Genomic DNA, 19297 nt, shown 5'->3' on the forward strand with positions numbered 1-19297 from the left:
AACTTACCAAAAATTTATTAAGGCGGCTAATATCAACCCGAGATGTTTCAACCTCAGTTAGCATAAACTGGACAGTTGCGAAGAAATACTTTCACCTTGCCTGCCTCCATAGAGCTTTTATTTCCGGCAAGAAAACAAGTAATAATTTATGGTAATGTTGAGATATGTATCATAATTTCATTTTGGTACTCTGAGAAGATTGATATTGTAAATAGGTGGATTCACATCGTCGTCAACTAGGAAATGGATCCGAAGCACATGTAGATACAAATGTTTGTTCCGACACCCGCAAATTGAAAATAACAAATCGTAGTATTTATTTTTCAAAATTTTTGTTTATTTTAGTTTTATTATGTATATATATTTTTTACTTCAAACTAAAAACATTCGTAGGTTATTTGCAAAACTTACATTACAACAATATTTGATATATTTTGACTTATTTAATATTTTCAATATTTACGTTGGATGTGACTAAAAAAAAGCACATACAATTCCATTACAAGATTGCACAATTGATAACAGCTTAATGCCCTTTAAATACAAACGCAAACGAAATCGAACAAAATATCAGTAATACATTTGAACATTTTATATACATATATACATACATGTGTATATATACATGAATGTAAATTCTTAGCAAATCAATAACTATGTCTATACAAACGTTTTTAATTGGCATACAGTTTATATTTTATATTTTTTTGTTACAATTTACATATATTTAAACTGCATTACGCCCGTATGTCACAACATATTACGAACTGCCGATATACATACATATGTAGGTACTTATTTGAATTAGTCAGTTGAGAATATTTATACATCTAAAATGCGTTATCAATAGCTAAAATCGAAAACAAATCATTAACTGTTAATTACAATTAACTGTCAAATGCCTAATACGGATAAGAAGCTTAACCGGCACTCCTTAAGGATCTGTGTACGCGGTACATATGCCTGCAACCAATCAAGTGTATAGTGAACATTTAGTAGTTTTAATAATATTTACTATACATTAATAGATCAATATATTTTCGAGTTGGCAAAGCAATGTTATTGCTACCACCATTTAGCTTCGTAGGCTTGCTCCAATTCTTGCTATAGAATTTTGTTTATCTGAAATTCCATGAAAATATATGTACATTGTTTATCACAAATTTAAAGTTTACATTTATCTCACCAGTGAACGTCGCTGGTGCTCCTTTTCAAGTGCCACTTGGGTTTGTTGAGGTGAGAATTTCAGAACAGCTGATATCACTTTGACAAGCGTTTCGTTATTTCCATTGGCAGATCCCGTTAAATACTTAAATTAATATGAATTAAATAACGTTTAAAATAGTTTCTTCAAAATCTTTCAATTGTAATTTTATGCAAAAAAAATTGTTTTAAAGTCAGATTTTTTTAATGACAGACGACAATCAGTAATTATTGAAGTTGAACTTCTGAATGAAAAAGATGGCATAAAAATGGAAAAAAAACGACCACAAATGGATAATTTAAATGGCCTCTTGTTTGAGGGTAAAATATTTTTCTCTCTCACCTGAAACATAATATTCTTTAAGTACTCGAATTCTGTATTCGCTGTAATACCTTCATTGTGTTGCATTGACACCTGTACGGATCCAATAAAAAGTTAAAAATAATAAATTTACTATATAAATTATTTTAAAAAATATATATACCAATGTTTCGTCTAACTGACGTGACAGTTTGGCATTTTGCAGCTTCAAACGTTCGTTTGATTGTTCCAATATCAAATAGTTTTCGCATTGCTGCTCAAGGAATAGGTTACGTTCAGACACATCACGCACTTCATTCATAATTTCGCGTAGTTTCGCCGCCAACTCAGCCTTTTCTCGCTGCAACAGCTCCTCCGCTTTCAACTTAGATATTTCCCCGCCTGTGGCAATTTCACGAGTAGGGTTCAGAGATTCTTGGTCAGCATTCACGTTCGCCAACATTTGTTGTGTCGTCAAGGCGCTATGTAATTTTTCAACTTCTGCCAATTTTTCAGTCATATGTCTCGCATTACTTTGCATATCTTCAATCTCTTGTTGCAGCTCGGTGATTTCAGATGTTGATTTATGTTTTAAATCTTCCAATTCACGTTGTAAGGCTTCATTAATGCGTCGCAAATTCTCGGCATCACTAGCTAAAATTGATTTTTGTCCATTTTCGACAGTTGCCTGCGACAATGGAAGTTCTTTTAATTGATTATGTTCTGCCAGTTCGACACGCAAGGTGTCCAGCTCTTCCTGAAGTTGCGCCTTTGCATTGAGTTCAACTGTGATTTGTTGTAATTCGGAACGCAAGGAATCTATTTCTTTTGTTTTAATAACAATGTCTGCGGCATGTGTGGAGTTTACCGCTTCGAGTTCAGCTTTAATATCGTGCAATTGTTGTTCCGCCTCTGTTAATTGGTGTTGCTTGTGTAATAAATCACTTTGTATAGCATCATTTTGCTCAGTAATATACTTGGCATGCACTACTTGACGTTCCAACTCAGCGCGTTCATTCGTCAGCATTTCACGCAGTTGTGTACGTTCATTCTCAGCACTATCAATTACTTTTTGTTTCTCGGCAAGCTGTGCATCGTATTTTTCAGCATTTTCCCGTAGCACATAAAGTTCGCACTGTAGAGATTTTAATTTTTCCCGCTGGTCTTGAGCTTCTTGCAACTGACTAGACGCTTCTGTGCGTTTTGACGTGAGTTCGGTTTCCAATTGTTTTACATGTTTATTCAGATACTCGTTTTCAATTTGCATTTGTTCGAAATTAGCAAGTTTTTCGCCGTCAACTTTTTGGCTGGCAAACTGTTGCTGAAGTTTTTCATTGTGTTCTTTCAATTGTTGTATTGTTCCTTCCAAACTCTGCACTTGTAGCTCATTTTTGTTTTGTATCTTATCCATTTCCACTTGAATAGCGTCATTGCTCTCGTGCAATCGTTCAATATCGCTCTTGGCAGTGTGCAACTGATCTTCAAGCTCATGGATTTTTTGATTTGCCAATTCAGCATCGTTAGCAGCGTCGACGCGTAACTTCTTTTCTAATTCTCGCATTTTCTGTAGCTCTAACTCGGTATTTTCAAGTTTTTCATTTATTTCGCTTGAATTGTGCAAGTGCTGCCTTATTTCTTTCAATTCCAATGCCCTCTTTTGCGCTTCTTCAATATGCATTTTTGACTCCTCTTTCAATTTATTTATTTCATCTGTTAATGTTTTGTGTTCTTTTTCACTGATTTCCTTCTCTTGCTCCAATGTTTTCAACAGCGTCAACTGTCTCCCAAGTTCTTGGTTATCGTCCCGGCTTTGTTTCAGTTCTGTGTTCAAAATACACAAATCTCGATTTAGCTCTTCATTTTGCGATTTCAAAAGTAGAACTTCTTTCTTAGTGACTTCTAACTCCTCCCTACTTGCTTCCAATGTACCCAATTTTTCATTCAAATGTTTATTCTCTTTATCTACAATTTCAATATTCGCCTTCGCGGATTTTTCTCTATCAATCAATTCGTGTTCTAAATCTTCGATACGTCGTTTTTGTTCGCACATCAAATTGTGCAATTTCTCATCATCTGACTGTACAGCCCGAAGTTCATTTAATTCTGCACTCATTATTTGATTCTGGTTTTCCAAGCGTTCTCGAGCTATAACCATCTCCTTCAGTTCTTTTTCGATTGCTTCAGTATTCTTCTTTTGTTCTGCACATTTCTCTTCGGTTTGTTGAAGCTGCTCCACGGTTTCACGCAACTTGTTTTCCAATACTAACTTGTGTTCTCTCAGTTGTTCCAGTTCTTCTTGTAAACCTATTTGTACATCCTCTGCCATTAACTTCTCTTTTTCTAACGCATTAAATTTATCTTGTAAAGTCCGATAGTCGTGATCCATTAACTCTTGTGTATTGTGCAGACGAGAATTTTCATCCAGCACTTCGGACATTTTTTCGTTTAATTTACGCAAAGTCATCTCGTTGCTATCCAACTGCAAGCGAAGGTCATTTGCATTTGCCTCGCGCTCGGCTAATTGTTTTTCAAAACGATTGTTCTGCTCTTCTAGTAAGCAATTCCTTTCAGCTAATTGCGAGTTTTCAGTTTCTACTTTCTGCAACTTTAACTCTACAAGGCGCAGTTTGTCTTCAGTGCCAACCAATTGATCTCGCCAATGTTGAGTGTCGTCGCTTGTATCCTGTGCTTCCTGTTGCATATTTTCGATTCTTTGTTCAAGTTTCAACTTTTCCACTTCCAACTCATCGTGAGATTCCTTCACAATACGCATTTCATCTTGAATTTGCGTAATATCCTGTAATATAGATTGAACTTGGGCCTTTAATTTAGCTTTCTCCGCTTCGGATTCCTGTTCACGTGCTTGCGATTCATTCTGGAGATTAGTCAAATGTTGTTCATGTTTATTCAATTCAGTTCGTAGCATTTCAATTTCACCACTTTGATCGCGTACCCGACTTTGTTGGTTCTCAAATTGTTTCTTTTGTTTTGCTAATTTATTTGTACTTGACTTTAGTTCTTTTTCTTTACCAGCCAATTGATCTTTTAAAGTTTTTACCTTCCCCTCAAGCTCTTCGTTTGCCTTGTGTAATTCCGTTTTGAGTGCAGCAATCGTTTCGTTTTCATTATTCTGATTTCGTTCATTAGATATTTTCAATTCCGACTCTAACCGTTTTACTATTTGTCTTTGCACTTCATTATCCGCTTGCACTTCTTGCCACAACTTAGTTAATTCATCCTCTCGAGCATACATAAGTTTCCAACGATCTTCTTCGGCTGCCCGCTCTTTTTGATGACGTTCTAGTTGCTCCTTTTGGCTGCGTACTTCTTCTTCGAGTTCGTGTAGTTTTCGTTCATTCTCGCCAGTTGCTATTTTGAGGATGTCATTTTCGTTCTTCGTTCTATTCAATTCGTTATCGATCTCGGCAAGTGAAACTTCGTTTTGTTGATATCGCTGTAACATTTCATTCAATTGTACATTTTGCTGTCGCAACTCATCCAATTTCTGTTCGCTGTCCTTAAGCCCTTTTGACAATTTCTGTTCAAAAGCTTTGATTGCATTATCCTTTACAAGAAGCTGTTCTTTCATTTGTCCCAACATGTGTTCCGAAGCAATTAGTTTAGCATCAGTTTCTTGTTTGGCAATATGCAGATTCTTTAACTTCTCATGCAATTCATTTAGTTCACTCGCTTGAGCACTTAATTGTTTTTCTTTTTTTGCAGCGTCTTGCTCTTCCTTTTGCATTTCGTTAATTTTAATTGTTAGCCTTTTTACTTCGCTTTCCTTGTTTTCTAACTCCGAGTGAATAGCCTGCTTTGTTTGAGCCAATAACAACGCGTTTTCTTCTTCTTGCTTACGTAATTGTGATATGGTATCTTCGGCATTCGACATTTTAGCCATCAGCTCTTCGATTTTGCGTTCCCGATTATCCAACTCTTTCTTCAGTTGTTCTATTAGTGGAAAATCTTGTCCATTTTTCAAACTTTCAAAAGTATCCTCTGTGTTCTTTTCATTCAAATCTTCTGAATGTTCTATGTTGGTATTGCTATTGTTATCATCCAAATCTATAAGTGACGCTCCGCCAGTTGTATCATTGAATTCATTTGTTAGAAGTATTGCAGACACATTGTCGGGATTTTCACCAAGTAATTTCAGTTTAGTTTGATATGCTTGCATTTTACATTGCATATCATCCATTTCCATGCGCAAAGCCTCCTCGAGATGCGCCTTTGCTTGCTGCTCTAACGAACATTGTTCACGCAATTCACTGATGCGGCGTATAGCCTTCTCCTGGGTCTCCACAAGTACGGACTATCAAAAAAGAAATACTAACTGAGTAGTTATCTTATTATTATTGCTTTCATGCTTATTGAAATGATGTCATAAAATTGTATTTTACATATTTCAATTAAAATAACTTTTTTTTTAATTTTATTAAACAAGAAAAATCCAAAATGCCATTCCAACAAAAAAAATAGGTTAGTAAACTAAAATAAGGTGAGTAGGTATTATATCTTATCTTAAAGCTACATATCTGATAATGAGTTGTAATTCACAATAACAACATTAAATATATCGAATGCAAACTTTTATAGGAAGACATACATATGTTGATTACAGATGTACATACCCGAGCTTTGGTACTGTCACGTTCTAAATCCTTATATCTTTTAGCCAAATCAGTATATCGGCTTCGATATTTATGGTAACGATCCAACGATTTTTTATAAGCATCGTATAATTGTTCCTTAGTTACTACTTCCAGTTTTGCGGTAGAAGCTGTATCTTCCAGCTCACTACAATTAGACTCCAAATCTGATTGTAGATGGTACACCTAAAATTATACAAACATGATAGTTCTTAATGTTTTTTTTTTATTGTAAAAAATACTCTTACAGGTGGTGAATCATAGGAGGGCAAACGGAAGGAGACATCGCTGGCCATTGATGAGTTGGAGAGTTTTCGTGTACGTGGTATAGCACCGCCGATAGGTCCATTATGGTATGTTCGCCCGCTTACGGAACCAGGTGGTAGTTTCAGAGGTTTATACGGCGAATTTTGTGGTGTATCTAATTATGTACAATAAGTAAAAAATTATATTCCAGACTTTATTTGTGATACTCGCCTTCCTCTGTAATGCTAAAGAAATTTTCGTTAGTTGTCGTTGTCGTAGTTGATTCCGAACCACTTGGGGTTGTACTGGCCGATGACGAAACAGCAGCCTATTTCCATTTTTAGACACGGTAGTCAATATAACAATGATACACCAAAAAGTATATAATTAAAAATTAAATGTCTGCTTAAGAAAACATAAAAAATTGCAAACACCACCTCTAAATTATTTTATTTTGAACAGATAATAGTATAAATTTATTACTTAAGGTATTATTTCAGTGTTGAAAGGAATGATTTGTCGCCTTATGTTTTCCTTTTCTAATTTTGTTTTCAATTACCGCAAATTGTTGGAATTTCGACGGAGACGCCTTCACTTCTTCTATTAATTTGTTTTTCAAATTTGCAAACATGTTTTTTTTATTTGCGTACACTGTAAAACGAACTATTTTCACTAACAATTTAACAATATTTCAGCAGACTTTTTTAGATTTTACACTCCACATATCATAAAAACACTACGTGTAAATTGGCAAAATACAAGGAAAATAACTAGTATTGATAGCAACGTTGCTATTTGCTGGCTTAAGAATGAAATAAGCAAAACAAAGTTGTTTGGAATTTGCGAAACATAACATAGAAGATAAAAATGCAAGCAAAATCAATAATTTCTATATTAAACTAAATAACTAAGAAATTTCCATAATTTAATCACTTCATTTAATTTATAAGAAGTATTTTATTTAAGTATATTCTTAAATATATATCCTTTCGGTTATAAAATTATTAAAATATATATTATTTCATTTCCATTATAGTCCCTTAAACATTTCCAGAGAACGTACATTCTGTGTCAGCGGCTTGTGAATGTGTTCGATGATGTTGGCAACTCTTCGACCGCGATTCGATTAGAAAACGTTTTCACACATTTCTTCTGTAATTTTTTATTGTTCTGTTGAAAAATATTTGGTATTCAATTCTATAATAGTGTAAAAATAAAGCTTAATTTGCGAGACATTAGGTGAGTGTATCATTATAACGTTTTTTATTGATTTACACATAAATTGCTAGAAATGAAATTTGCCTACCAAGCGGTGATGTCTAGCAAGGGCTGCTTTCGTCGCGACACACTGTTTTGTGTATCCGTAGACTAGTTTTTCACATATTCATATTTGCCAATTTTTTGTACTTTCAGTTTTGTAAAAACATTTGTTTATAAAAAAGGCACGCGAAAATGTCGTTGCCACCATATATGATACCGCCCAATGCTTGGGCGGCACAAATTATGGCGCAGCAGCAGGCACAGGCATATGCTGCTGCAGCCCAAGTGCAGCAAGCTCAAATGCATGCACACCAAATGGCAAATCAAATACAACAAATTCCTCCTCCGGGTGCACCTTTACCGGTACCGATGACAAATGGAACTGTTGGTATGGCACAAAGTGGAATAGGTGGTAATAGTGTTGGTGGTATCAATCAAGCTCAACTGGGCCAAATACCAACACCCAAACCCGACATTATTACTGAGGAGAAGCTACAAGAAAAAGCACAGAAATGGCATCAATTGCAATCGAAAAGATTTGCAGAGAAACGAAAATTTGGTTTTGTCGATGCTCAAAAAGAAGATATGCCACCTGAGCACATACGCAAAATAATACGTGATCATGGTGATATGACCTCACGTAAATATCGGCATGATAAACGTGTATATTTGGGAGCATTGAAATATATGCCGCATGCAGTTTTAAAACTACTTGAAAACATGCCGATGCCCTGGGAGCAAATACGCGATGTACAAGTCCTGTATCACATAACAGGTGCGATAACTTTCGTAAATGAAATACCATGGGTTATTGAGCCAGTTTATATAGCACAATGGGGGTAAGTGCTACATATGCATGTTGGCGTATTTATAAGAAAATAATTTTTTTTTCTGTTAGAACCATGTGGATTATGATGCGTCGAGAAAAGCGCGATAGGCGTCATTTCAAACGTATGCGATTCCCTCCCTTTGATGATGAAGAACCGCCACTAGACTATGCAGACAATATTCTGGATGTTGAACCGTTGGAAGCCATCCAAATCGATTTAGATCAGGAAGAAGATGGACCCGTATATAAATGGTTCTACGAGCATAGACCACTCGTCGGTACTCCATACGTGAATGGATCCACTTATCGTAAATGGAATTTGACCTTGCCACAATTGGCAACGTTATATCGATTAGCCAATCAGTTGCTCACTGATTTAGTAGATGACAATTTTTTCTATCTTTTCGACCCCAAAAGTTTCTTTACCGCCAAAGCCCTTAATATGGCTATACCAGGTGGACCGAAATTCGAACCGCTCATAAAAGATCACAACGTTGGGTAAGCTCAAATAATGAACAAAATAAATTTTATTAATATATTTCAAAATTATATTGATTTTCAACAGCGATGAAGACTGGAATGAATTTAATGACATCAATAAGGTTATAATACGTCAACCAATTCGCACAGAATATCGAATTGCTTTTCCCTACCTTTACAATAATATGCCTCATTTCGTGCACCTTTCCTGGTAAGTAAATATCTCATCATAATCTAAATATTACATACCACCCGAAAACGCGGAAATTCAAAGCATTATTTTTGCACTTATTCAATGTTGGTGGTACAAAAAACAAAACTCATAAGAAAATTACTACTTTCAAGCGACTTTATTGTACAAAGTTTTTAGAGGTGCGATTTGCGTTGAAGCTGTAAGAGAAAGTTTACTCCCCTACAGCTGCTGACAGTTGCATACAGTTACATTTGAACATTAAGATATGAAAACATTAACAAATAAGCTGTAATCATATATTTATATAAACACTTTTATTTATCACATAGGTATCATACGCCTAATGTTGTGTACATTAAAACTGAAGATCCTGATTTGCCAGCATTTTACTTCGATCCGCTTATCAACCCGATTTCACATCGTCATGCTAATACCAAGGTTGCGGAGCCAATGCCGGATGATGACGAAGATTTCTCATTGCCAGATGAAGTACAACCTTTCCTACAAGACACACCGCTTTATACTGACAACACAGCCAACGGTATAGCACTGCTGTGGGCACCGCGGCCTTTTAACCTACGTTCGGGTCGTTCGCGTCGTGCTATAGACGTTCCGCTTGTTAAAAGTTGGTACAAAGAACACTGCCCACCAGGTCATCCTGTTAAAGTACGTGTGAGCTATCAGAAACTTTTGAAGTACTACGTATTAAATGCGCTAAAACATCGCAAACCAAAACCACAGAAAAAGAGGTTAGCCCAAAAAGCTGCGTTATAAAAATTTTAGTACAGTACCCTGTTTTTTTTTGGTTTAGGTATCTGTTTCGCTCGTTTAAAGCGACGAAATTTTTCCAAACCACCACCTTAGATTGGGTCGAAGCTGGCTTGCAAGTTTGCCGACAGGGATACAATATGCTTAATTTATTGATCCATCGTAAAAATCTAAACTATTTGCATCTTGATTATAACTTCAACTTAAAACCGGTGAAAACTCTAACCACAAAAGAACGTAAAAAATCACGTTTCGGCAATGGTTGGTATTCTAAAATGGCATCTGCATTTTTATAATTCAGCATAAACCTTCTTTTCAATTTGCAGCGTTCCATTTATGTCGTGAAATCCTGCATCTGACTAAATTGATCATTGACTCGCACGTCCAATATCGTCTTAATAATGTCGACGCTTTTCAACTGGCTGATGGACTGCAGTATATATTCGCACATGTTGGCCAGCTGTCTGGCATGTATCGCTACAAGTACAAATTAATGAGACAAATACGCATGTGCAAAGATTTAAAACATCTGATCTACTATCGCTTCAATACGGTAAATATGTGTGTTTCGAATAAATAAATATATATAGTCTAATATTTGTATATACTTTTTCTCGCAGGGTCCTGTTGGCAAAGGTCCAGGCTGTGGTTTCTGGGCGCCGGGTTGGCGTGTTTGGTTATTCTTTATGCGGGGAATAACTCCACTGTTAGAACGTTGGTTGGGCAATTTGTTGTCACGTCAATTTGAGGGCCGTCATTCAAAGGGTGTCGCGAAGACCGTCACAAAACAACGTGTCGAATCACATTTCGATTTGGAGTTACGTGCCTCAGTTATGCACGATATCGTTGATATGATGCCGGAAGGTATAAAGCAAAACAAAGCGCGTACCATTTTGCAACACTTATCGGAAGCTTGGCGTTGTTGGAAGGCGAATATTCCATGGAAAGTTCCGGGCCTGCCAATACCTATAGAAAACATGATATTGCGTTATGTCAAAATGAAGGCCGATTGGTGGACTAACACTGCACACTACAATCGCGAGCGCATACGTCGTGGTGCTACAGTTGACAAAACGGTTTGCAAGAAAAATTTAGGTCGTTTGACACGTCTATATTTAAAGGCAGAGCAAGAACGTCAACATAATTACTTAAAAGATGGTCCATACATATCACCCGAAGAAGCTGTAGCCATTTACACAACAACAGTGCATTGGTTGGAGTCACGACGCTTCGGTCCCATACCATTCCCACCGCTTTCATATAAACACGACACTAAATTACTAATTTTGGCTTTGGAGCGTCTAAAAGAAGCATACAGTGTAAAATCACGCCTTAATCAGAGCCAGCGTGAAGAATTGGGTCTCATTGAACAGGCCTATGATAATCCGCATGAGGCACTGTCGCGTATCAAACGTCATTTGCTAACTCAGCGTGCATTCAAAGAGGTATGTTAACTAAAACTAGGAAGAATTTTAACTTCGGCTGCACCGAAGCTAGAATGCCCTACACAAATAAAAAAGTTTCTATGCAAGATCTGAATTTTGATCGGTCCGTTTATGTGAAGATTTTCCTTATACATCTTCCCTTGTACAAATTTTTAGGTTGGTATTGAGTTTATGGATTTGTATAGCCATTTGATACCCGTCTACGATGTTGAACCACTAGAGAAAATAACGGATGCTTATTTGGATCAATATTTATGGTATGAAGCGGATAAGCGTCGACTATTCCCGCCATGGATAAAACCAAGCGACACTGAACCGCCACCACTGTTGGCGTATAAGTGGTGTCAAGGTGAGTGAATAGCTATAGCCGGTGTAAGGAACATTATAATTTTATAATTAGTGTTTTTTACAATAAGTGTGCATACGTAGACGTTTGTGTGTGTGATTTGTAGCAAAGTGATTTGCATTTGAAATCCCCTTGTTGCAAACCTCACGCATACGCGTTTCTACTTTTCAACCAGGGAAACTATAAATACTTTTTTATGAATTGTAAGTTAATATTTTCTTTCAAATACCAACTGTGCCATTCGTATATATTATACTGACTTTTATACCTTACAATCCAAAGGCATTAATAATCTGCAGGACGTTTGGGATGTGGGCGAGGGCGAATGCAATGTTCTGCTGGAATCGCGTTTCGAAAAACTATATGAAAAAATCGATTTGACACTGTTGAATCGTTTACTTCGCCTCATAGTTGATCACAATATTGCTGATTATATGACAGCTAAGAATAACGTCGTCATCAACTACAAAGATATGAATCATACCAACAGTTATGGCATTATTCGTGGACTCCAGTTCTCCTCTTTTATAACCCAGTACTATGGTCTGGTATTGGATTTGCTAATGCTTGGTTTGCATCGCGCTAGCGAGATGGCCGGTCCGCCACAAATGCCAAACGACTTCCTCACGTTCCAAGATACAGTTACCGAAACAGCACATCCAATACGTTTATATTGCCGTTATGTGGATCGCATTCATTTATTCTTCCGTTTTACCGCAGAGGAAGCACGTGATTTGATTCAGCGCTATCTCACCGAGCATCCAGATCCCAATAATGAAAATATTGTTGGTTACAACAATAAAAAATGTTGGCCCCGAGATGCACGCATGCGGTTGATGAAACATGACGTCAACTTGTAAGTTGCTTGCTGTCCTTTATTATTATTAAGTCTCAAAATATTTTTCAACATGCTTTTAGAGGCCGTGCGGTTTTCTGGGATATAAAGAATCGTTTACCTCGCTCCGTTACGACCATAAATTGGGAGAACACTTTCGTGTCGGTCTACTCGAAAGACAATCCAAATTTGTTATTTAATATGTGCGGTTTTGAATGTCGTATTCTGCCAAAGGTACTAAATTACGAAAATATTTTTAAATTACAATATAGTATATATTGATTATTTGCTTATCAGTGTCGGACACAAACTGAAGAATTCACACATCGCGATGGCGTGTGGAATTTGCAAAACGAGGTGACAAAGGAGCGCACAGCTCAGTGTTTCCTGCGTGTGGATGACGAGTCGTTGGGCCGATTCCATAATCGTGTGCGACAGATTCTAATGGCTTCTGGTTCCACAACATTCACCAAGGTGACACAAAATAATGTCATTCATACTATGAACTAGTTAATAAAATATTTTTTTTTTTGTATTCTACAGATTGTTAATAAATGGAATACTGCGCTTATTGGTCTTATGACGTATTTCCGCGAAGCTGTCGTAAACACACAAGAACTGCTCGACCTGTTGGTAAAGTGTGAAAATAAAATACAAACTCGTATAAAAATTGGTCTCAACTCAAAAATGCCTTCACGTTTCCCACCTGTGGTGTTCTACACACCAAAAGAGTTGGGTGGCTTGGGCATGTTAAGCATGGGTCACGTGCTTATTCCACAATCGGATTTGCGTTGGTCAAAGCAGACCGATGTCGGTATTACACATTTCCGCTCAGGTAAACGACGTTATAAATTAGTTACACATGCAATTAATTTATAAAAAAAAAAAACGTTTTTCTTTTTCTTAACAGGCATGTCACATGACGAAGATCAATTGATTCCGAATTTATATCGATATATCCAACCATGGGAAAGCGAATTTATCGATTCGCAACGTGTGTGGGCCGAATATGCATTGAAACGCCAAGAGGCGAATGCGCAAAATCGTCGTCTGACTTTAGAAGACTTGGAAGATAGCTGGGATCGCGGTATACCGCGTATAAATACACTCTTCCAAAAAGATCGCCACACACTCGCCTACGATAAGGGCTGGCGTATACGCACTGAATTCAAACAATATCAAGTGCTTAAACAAAATCCCTTCTGGTGGACGCATCAACGCCATGATGGTAAATTGTGGAATTTGAATAATTACCGTACGGACATGATACAAGCTTTAGGTGGCGTAGAGGGCATTCTAGAGCATACACTCTTCAAGGGTACATACTTCCCAACTTGGGAGGGTCTTTTCTGGGAAAAAGCATCTGGTTTTGAAGAGTCCATGAAGTACAAAAAACTGACAAATGCGCAACGTTCCGGTTTAAATCAGATTCCCAATCGTCGTTTCACACTATGGTGGTCACCAACGATCAATCGTGCCAATGTATACGTTGGTTTCCAAGTGCAACTCGATTTGACGGGTATCTTCATGCATGGTAAAATTCCAACATTGAAAATCTCCTTGATTCAGATATTCCGTGCTCACTTGTGGCAAAAAATACACGAGTCCATTGTTATGGATTTGTGTCAAGTGTTCGATCAGGAATTGGACGCACTCGAAATTGAGACTGTACAAAAAGAAACTATACATCCGCGTAAATCATATAAGATGAATTCGTCTTGTGCGGACATTTTGCTATTCCCCGCTTACAAATGGAATGTTTCACGACCGTCTTTACTGGCGGACACCAAAGATACAATGGACAACACAACAACACAAAAGTATTGGTTGGACATACAGTTACGTTGGGGTGATTACGATTCACACGATGTGGAACGTTATGCACGTGCCAAATTCCTTGATTACACCACTGACAACATGTCCATATATCCTTCGCCGACCGGTGTGCTAATCGCTATTGATTTGGCTTACAACTTACACTCTGCGTACGGTAACTGGTTCCCAGGTTGTAAGACACTGATACAGCAGGCTATGGCCAAAATAATGAAGGCCAATCCGGCATTGTATGTACTGCGTGAACGTATACGCAAAGCTCTACAACTTTACTCATCCGAGCCAACTGAACCGTATTTGAGCTCGCAGAATTATGGTGAATTGTTTTCAAATCAGATCATTTGGTTTGTTGACGACACGAATGTATATCGTGTAACAATACACAAAACATTCGAAGGCAATTTAACAACAAAACCAATTAACGGTGCAATTTTCATTTTCAATCCACGTACTGGCCAACTATTCTTGAAAATCATTCATACATCTGTGTGGGCGGGTCAAAAACGTTTGGGTCAGTTGGCGAAATGGAAGACCGCCGAAGAAGTAGCGGCTTTAATTCGTTCTCTACCGGTGGAAGAGCAACCTAAACAAATCATCGTGACACGTAAGGGTATGTTGGATCCGTTGGAAGTGCATTTGCTGGATTTCCCGAATATTGTGATCAAAGGCTCCGAACTGCAATTACCATTCCAGGTGTGTAGAAAACTAACGATTATTAATTAATAGTAATACAAAAAAAAAAAACATTTTTCTATTATTTAATTATAATCATAATTTCCCTTTTTAAACAGGCTTGCCTTAAAGTGGAGAAATTCGGTGATCTCATTCTGAAAGCCACTGAACCACAAATGGTGCTGTTTAATCTTTATGATGATTGGTTGAAGACCATCTCTTCGTATACAGCATTCAGTCGTCTGATTTTAATCTTACGTGCTTTGCACGTGAACACCGAACGTACGAAGATCATACTTAAACCTGATAAGACAACTATAACGGAGGCGCATCACATCTGGCCAACACTCACCGATGAAGAATGGATAAAGGTGGAAGTGCAACTTAAGGATCTGATTTTGGCCGATTATGGTAAAAAGAATAACGTAAACGTGGCCTCGCTAACGCAATCGGAAATTCGTGATATTATTTTGGGTATGGAAATTAGTGCACCATCTGCGCAGCGTCAACAAATTGCTGAAATTGAAAAACAAACAAAAGAACAGAACCAACTGACAGCCACAACAACGCGTACAACGAACAAACATGGCGATGAAATTATTACGTCTACCACATCGAATTATGAAACGCAAACGTTTAGTTCGAAAACCGAATGGCGTGTACGTGCCATATCAGCTACAAATCTGCATTTGCGTACGAATCACATTTATGTCAGTTCGGACGATATAAAAGAAACTGGTTATACGTATATTTTACCGAAGAATATACTGAAAAAGTTCGTCACAATCTCCGATTTACGCGCCCAAATCGCCGGCTACTTGTATGGCGTGAGCCCGCCGGATAATCCTCAGGTAATTTGTTGTAAATTATTATTATTGTGTTTAAGAATTTCAAAATTTAAACTAAATATTTAAATTGTTGTTTATTCATTGCATTGTATCGTTTAGGTCAAAGAAATCCGTTGCATTGTTATGCCACCACAATGGGGCACACATCAGACGCTGAACCTGCCCAACACTTTGCCTACGCATCAGTACCTCAAAGACATGGAACCACTCGGTTGGATACATACACAGCCGAATGAGTTGCCACAATTATCACCGCAAGATATCACCACGCACGCAAAGATTATGCAAGAAAATGCCTCGTGGGACGGAGAAAAGACCATTGTAATCACTTGTTCGTTCACCCCAGGATCCTGCTCACTTACTGCTTACAAATTGACGCCATCCGGTTTTGAATGGGGTTCTAAAAATACGGATAAGGGTAACAATCCGAAAGGTTACTTACCATCGCATTACGAACGCGTTCAAATGTTGCTATCGAACAAATTCCTCGGCTTTTTCATGGTGCCCTCGCAGGGCAGTTGGAACTATAACTTTATGGGCGTACGACACGATGCGAACATGAAGTATGAACTGCAATTATCGAATCCTAAGGAATTCTATCATGAAATACATCGACCTTCACACTTTTTATTATTCTCCAATTTGGAAGATGCCGGCGACGGCTCGGGCGCAGATCGTGAGGATGTTTATGCGTAGTTTGTCATAAAAGAGACTAGCAAAACCGCAATTAGTATATATGGTTCATTCTTTGTTTTATGTTTCCTGATTTACAGCTAACACAGCATATGTTTGAAGACTTCAAAAGAATTGTGCGGTACGTTTTATAGCAAACGAGCTGTGTAGGTATAACTATTATAATAATTACGCACGTTTTAGTGAAAACGAAAAAGTCAATATTTTCATAAATGTTATATAAAGCGGATACTACACAAATAAATTAATAATTTTACGAAAATAATAACTATGTTTTCCCATGTTCAATTAAATGTTTGTAAAAGAAGGGAATCAGTTCATTATTATATTTTTATTGCATTTTTTTTATTATTTATTTTTTGATTATTATTATTTTTTATTATTATTATTATTTTTTTTTATTATTTTTTTGATTATTTTTGATTATTTTTTTTTTTTTGATTATTCTTTATTTATTTTTTAATTATTTCTTTTTTATTAATTTGTTTTTATTTTTTTTATTAATTTGTTTTTTTTTTATTAATTTGTTTTTTTTTTATTAATTTGTTTTTTTTTTTTATTAATTTGTTCTTATTTTTTTATTAATCTTTTTTTATTAATTTTTTTTTTTTATTATAATTTTTTTTAATATTATTTATTTTTTTAATACTTTTTTCTATTATTTTTTTTTTGCAATAAAGACTTGAAATCAGGTGTACCAAATCAATATTGATAAAACGTGCACACTCTCTCACCCTGTAGCGTAATAATATGTATATCTTCAACTTCTATCACCATTCTTCTGTAAATCAAGTATCCATATACATATATGCAAATCTTACTAATTATAAAAACTATGTTTTAAATTACTTATAATTTATTTCTATATTATAAATTTCAATACATTAGTCGTATAAAAAATATTTACAATTATTGTATTGCATTTAGGTGATCACCAAGTTTCATATCATATTTTGTTTTGATTTTTTTTTATTAATATGTTCTTATTAATATTATAAGTTTTATTAAAATTTAGGTACGGGTATGTAAACCATTTGTTTTCTGTGGTATTTTACTAAATTTTATACACTTTCCCTATTTGTTCCCTAAATAGTCAAATTCTTCCAACTTTCGGACTGCACTGCAATTATTATAATATTTTCTTTACGTAATAGTATGTAATTTCGTTTTTAACTGATTTCTGCATAGTAACGTTTTTACATACACACACTCACACATGTATTTCAGTTTTTGTCTTTCTTGTTATTATGAACATTTCCATAGCAAAATTGCTAAATTTCCACCGAAGAAAAGGTATAAAATATTTTTGGTTTCGTAGGAAACTTCAAATCCAAAGCCTTCACCAACAACCACATGCCAATAAATACCGAACTTCTTATCCATGGTTTCCTTGATAACACGTGCCGCTTGCTATAAATATACATAAATAAGCGATATACATACTTGTATATATATAATTATACGTTGAAATGTAGGTCATTACTGTTAATACTTTTGAAGAATAAGTTTTGGTGTTTTTAGGTGTTTTCTTGTAAATACATATACATATGAACTAAAGTATAATTATTTAGGCCAGGCAGGTATTGACAAAACTCTCCTTATATATTTCCATTGGGAAAAATTTGGATTATATAAACAAACCAAAAAAACGATGCTTTTTTGAAACTTACCTCATAATTGCTCGAATATTTTTCACAAGCTGTAATACTCATCTCTATAGCTTCTGTGCGCATTTCTTCGTTCATATCTGAATGCTGAAAATATCGTTTTATTAATTCGGTTATATATGTTTATTCTTCCTTCAAATTATTATTATGATTCATTTTTTTTTTTCTGACGTCGAAGTTCTACTTCTGGTAGCTTTAATTTCATGACTGACAAATGGTGCATACCTTGACAAGCGGATATGTGTGCACGATTTTCTTTTCTGCTTCTTTTTCCGGATTCGCTCCCTCATCAGCCATGACGTTAGAGTTATGGAAATAGCAACTATTTTTGCTTTTGTAAAAATACACCAAAATATACAATTTCGAATGCTAAACGTTAGCTTATCGCAGTAAATATATATATTTTCGTAACGTAAGGTTTCGAATTTCAACCGAAACTACAAACAGGGAACTTCAAAATATTTACTTTCTCTAATACTAACTGTTGTGTGCTAACTTTTAAACAGTTTTTTTTTTCTATTGAAAAGTTTCTTCTATAATGGGATATATATGCTCTTCCTCCCATGCATAATGGCTGACTGATTTTTGCTTGTCTGCATTGGAGATTTACTGACATCAGTTGAATATTTCTTACTAAAGAAACTCCACTAATTTTGAAATGGCTTTCATCTCTCACTGTTGCAATGGCATTTGAGCGCATGCGTTGTTTTTATTGTCTATTCTGTTACAAATTAGTCGAAGATTGCAAATATTTGCAGCATGAAGTTGGGGTTCTAAATATCACATAGTGCGCGGAATTCAATCAACCCCACCGCCAATTGTAGTAGGCAGACCTTATTTTTCCGGTTTTCATAAATTTTAAGGGAGGAAATCGTAATCACAAGAAGAAGTAGAGATTTATAAATATATGTTTATATAAATTTTATACGAAGTTAGAGGGTTGCGTTCCGCATATGTTTACAAAGAAATTCTCTTTAAATATGCTCCATATATCCGTAAATATGTATGTACATTCGTGCATTATAGAGC

At 36.0% G+C, this 19297-nt stretch overlaps 3 protein-coding genes across 4 annotated transcripts; 1 reads left to right on the forward strand and 2 right to left on the reverse strand.

Moving 5' to 3' along the window:
* Window positions 1–315: 315 nt before the first annotated feature.
* LOC126757378 (myosin-11) lies at window positions 316–7162 on the reverse strand. 2 transcript variants are annotated; one of them, XR_007666729.1, is made up of 9 exons: window positions 6959–7162; window positions 6631–6727; window positions 6402–6574; window positions 6136–6339; window positions 1689–5816; window positions 1547–1618; window positions 1187–1309; window positions 1021–1122; window positions 316–963 (listed from the first exon to the last, which is right to left on the reverse strand). XR_007666729.1 is itself a non-coding variant. In XM_050471241.1 (8 exons), the coding sequence occupies exons 1-8, from the start codon at window positions 7028–7030 to the stop codon at window positions 1105–1107; spliced, it is 4887 nt and encodes a 1628-aa protein (XP_050327198.1). In that variant the 5' UTR covers window positions 7031–7162; the 3' UTR covers window positions 316–1104. The 2 variants fall into 2 exon arrangements, 1 of the variants encoding a protein (XP_050327198.1); XM_050471241.1 differs by having other exon boundaries at window positions 316–1122.
* A 349-nt stretch (window positions 7163–7511) lies between these two features.
* Window positions 7512–16869, forward strand: LOC126754476 (pre-mRNA-processing-splicing factor 8). The gene is made up of 16 exons (XM_050466454.1): window positions 7512–7638; window positions 7813–8498; window positions 8558–8986; window positions 9054–9179; window positions 9491–9910; window positions 9973–10190; window positions 10256–10482; window positions 10550–11374; window positions 11531–11723; window positions 12003–12576; window positions 12639–12789; window positions 12853–13029; window positions 13099–13390; window positions 13466–15081; window positions 15180–15911; window positions 16008–16869. Exons 2-16 carry the CDS (start codon window positions 7852–7854, stop codon window positions 16602–16604), a joined length of 7224 nt encoding a protein of 2407 aa, XP_050322411.1. The 5' UTR covers window positions 7512–7638; window positions 7813–7851; the 3' UTR covers window positions 16605–16869.
* Window positions 16870–17439: 570 nt separating this feature from the next.
* LOC126756307 (dynein axonemal light chain 4) lies at window positions 17440–19111 on the reverse strand. Its single transcript, XM_050469282.1, has 3 exons — window positions 18494–19111; window positions 18272–18355; window positions 17440–18011 (listed from the first exon to the last, which is right to left on the reverse strand). The coding sequence occupies exons 1-3, from the start codon at window positions 18563–18565 to the stop codon at window positions 17847–17849; spliced, it is 321 nt and encodes a 106-aa protein (XP_050325239.1). The 5' UTR covers window positions 18566–19111; the 3' UTR covers window positions 17440–17846.
* Between the last annotated feature and the right edge of the window lie 186 nt (window positions 19112–19297).

Source organism: Bactrocera neohumeralis, chromosome 4 (assembly GCF_024586455.1).
Source record: "Bactrocera neohumeralis isolate Rockhampton chromosome 4, APGP_CSIRO_Bneo_wtdbg2-racon-allhic-juicebox.fasta_v2, whole genome shotgun sequence".
Lineage (NCBI taxonomy): Eukaryota > Metazoa > Arthropoda > Insecta > Diptera > Tephritidae > Bactrocera > Bactrocera neohumeralis.